The 2,200-nt window shown below is 21.8% G+C and overlaps 1 protein-coding gene across 2 annotated transcripts in view; it reads left to right on the top strand.

Moving 5' to 3' along the window:
* Positions 1 to 2,200, top strand: part of LOC102675879 (E3 ubiquitin-protein ligase MSL2) — a 6,054-nt gene that overhangs the window by 2,781 nt on the left and 1,073 nt on the right. Inside the window, exons 2-4 of one of the 2 annotated variants that reach the window (XM_006620183.2) lie at positions 408 to 643; positions 1,062 to 1,256; positions 1,561 to 1,876. In XM_006620183.2, coding sequence (XP_006620246.1) covers positions 408 to 643; positions 1,062 to 1,256; positions 1,561 to 1,833 — 704 coding nt within the window. In that variant the 3' untranslated portion in view covers positions 1,834 to 1,876. The remainder of the gene's footprint in view (positions 1 to 407; positions 644 to 1,061; positions 1,257 to 1,560; positions 1,877 to 2,200) is intronic. The other variant, XM_006620184.2, reaches the window with a different exon arrangement.

Genomic DNA, 2,200 nt, shown 5'->3' with positions numbered 1-2,200 from the left:
GATAAATTGTGAATTTTGTTCTTATTATCTATAAATATATAGAAGGCAATAAATATCATTTTAAATATTTAAATAAATACTGTAAGATAAATAATAATATCATGAATAATATTTTTATAAATATTTAATCAATTATTATATTATATAATATTATTATATTATATAAGTTTTAAGACATATTAAATTTAATATAAAATTAGCATTTTTTTTAATATTATTTTTATATTAAAAATTTCACTTTTTTATAAAATATATTTCAGAAATTATTTGAAGTGAATAACATATGTGATTCATATATTATATAATTTATTTGAATATTGATCATGTTAATAAATGAGAAATATATTGAAAAAAAAAAAAATAATTAATCAATTTTATTGTATAAACTTTATTTATATATTGCATAGAATCTCCTGCCATACGTACTGTATCAAATGGGTCTTCAATATATTCTGTGATGTATGCTGGATCTGGTAACAAAATAACAATAAAACGGAAAGCAGCAGCTACAGATGATACAGAAGTAGGACAACAGGATATGGATGGAAGTCCACACAGCTCTGTAGGAGGGGTAAAATGTATTCCATCTTCCCACCTTAAATATGGGACCCCTTCTCAGAAAAAATCTTCAAAGGGCAGCAAAGTAATTTCAATAGATATTCGGTTAATCTTATGCCTTACAGGAAGTTTACATTGCACTATAACTTTTATTTAAATGCTAAATGATGTCCATCCTCGTTAATATTACTTGTAAGGTACAATCATATTTCTAGATTTGCATAACACTTAATATAGATCATATTTAATTAACATTCTTTAATATCTTTCAATACTAACACTACTATATCTAAATAATTTAAATATATATTTTGCTAGGTCCCATACCAAGATTAATGCAGATATATTATCAACTTTATATTATATTATATTTTTGTTTATATATTACATATTTGTTGTTTACATATTAAATATTTTACTTATTTCTGCATTAATCTATAATCTTCATTTTATTCAAATTTTCTATAATAGTTAAAAGTAAAAAAATATTTCACTTCAAACAGTCATCAGCTTTTAAAAAACCAAGGTCAAGTTCTGCTCGAAGTAAAAGAAAAGGATGTAGATGTGGTAATGCTACAGCAATACCTGGGAAATTAACATGTTGTGGTCAACGTTGTCCTTGTTATGTTGAAAGTAAACCTTGTGTTGAATGTAGATGCAGAGGTTGTAGAAATCCTCACACTGCAGATGGTTTAAAGGTAGAATTTATGGAATTATAATTAATTCTTTTTAAATAATTAATACATATATGTATTAATACATATGAGTTAGAAGATAAATAAATATAATTGATAATTCATATATATTATATATATATATATGAATATATATATATATTCTGCAAAATGATAAAAATATAAATTATCATCATAATAATAATTTAGTTCTATATTCATTTTCAAATTGTAATATTTATCTTCAAATTTCTTTCTTTATAAAATTAAATTTATAAAATTAATTTTCCAAATTTTATTATGCAATGTAATTTATATTATATTTTAGATTCGACCACATATACCTGAATTACATAACTTACAGTTACAATTATCAACTTCTTTGGATTGTGATGCATTAAATTCAGATCCTTTAGGATCAGTATCACAATGCCTCTCAACTTCTCCAACAACAATTCAAGTATTAAATGTTTATTCAACTCCGAGATTAGATATTGATAATGTACCACAAAATCTACCTGCTGCCTTGTTAGTAGGAGAAGATGCTATGATAAGTACTGAAAGTGAAGCTGAAGACAGTGATATACAAATTGATGTGTGACAATTCAAGTGACATTGCCAGATATCATATATAATATAATAAGGTATATTATAAAAAACATACTAATGTTGCAATTAATTTTTTGAATAAGACAGAATTCAAATTAAAATTCATATATAAATACATATAAATCAATAATATTATTCTTTTTTTAAATAAATTTTTAAAATTATAAAATTTTTAAAATTTACAAAACTTTCTTAAATAGAATATTTTTTTAAATATTAAATAGAATTAATAAAATTAATATAAATAGAATTAAATAGAATATTAATACATTTGTATGATATGTATCTTTGATTCTATAAATCAAAACAAATATAAAAATTAATTTCATTTATATATCTAATTCTTACTCAATTTTTTA

Source organism: Apis dorsata, unplaced genomic scaffold (assembly GCF_000469605.1).
Source record: "Apis dorsata unplaced genomic scaffold, Apis dorsata 1.3 scaffold_486, whole genome shotgun sequence".
NCBI classification, from domain to species: domain Eukaryota; kingdom Metazoa; phylum Arthropoda; class Insecta; order Hymenoptera; family Apidae; genus Apis; species Apis dorsata.
The sequence above is the reverse complement of the archived record's forward strand: the minus strand, read 5'-3'. Positions and strand labels throughout refer to the sequence as shown.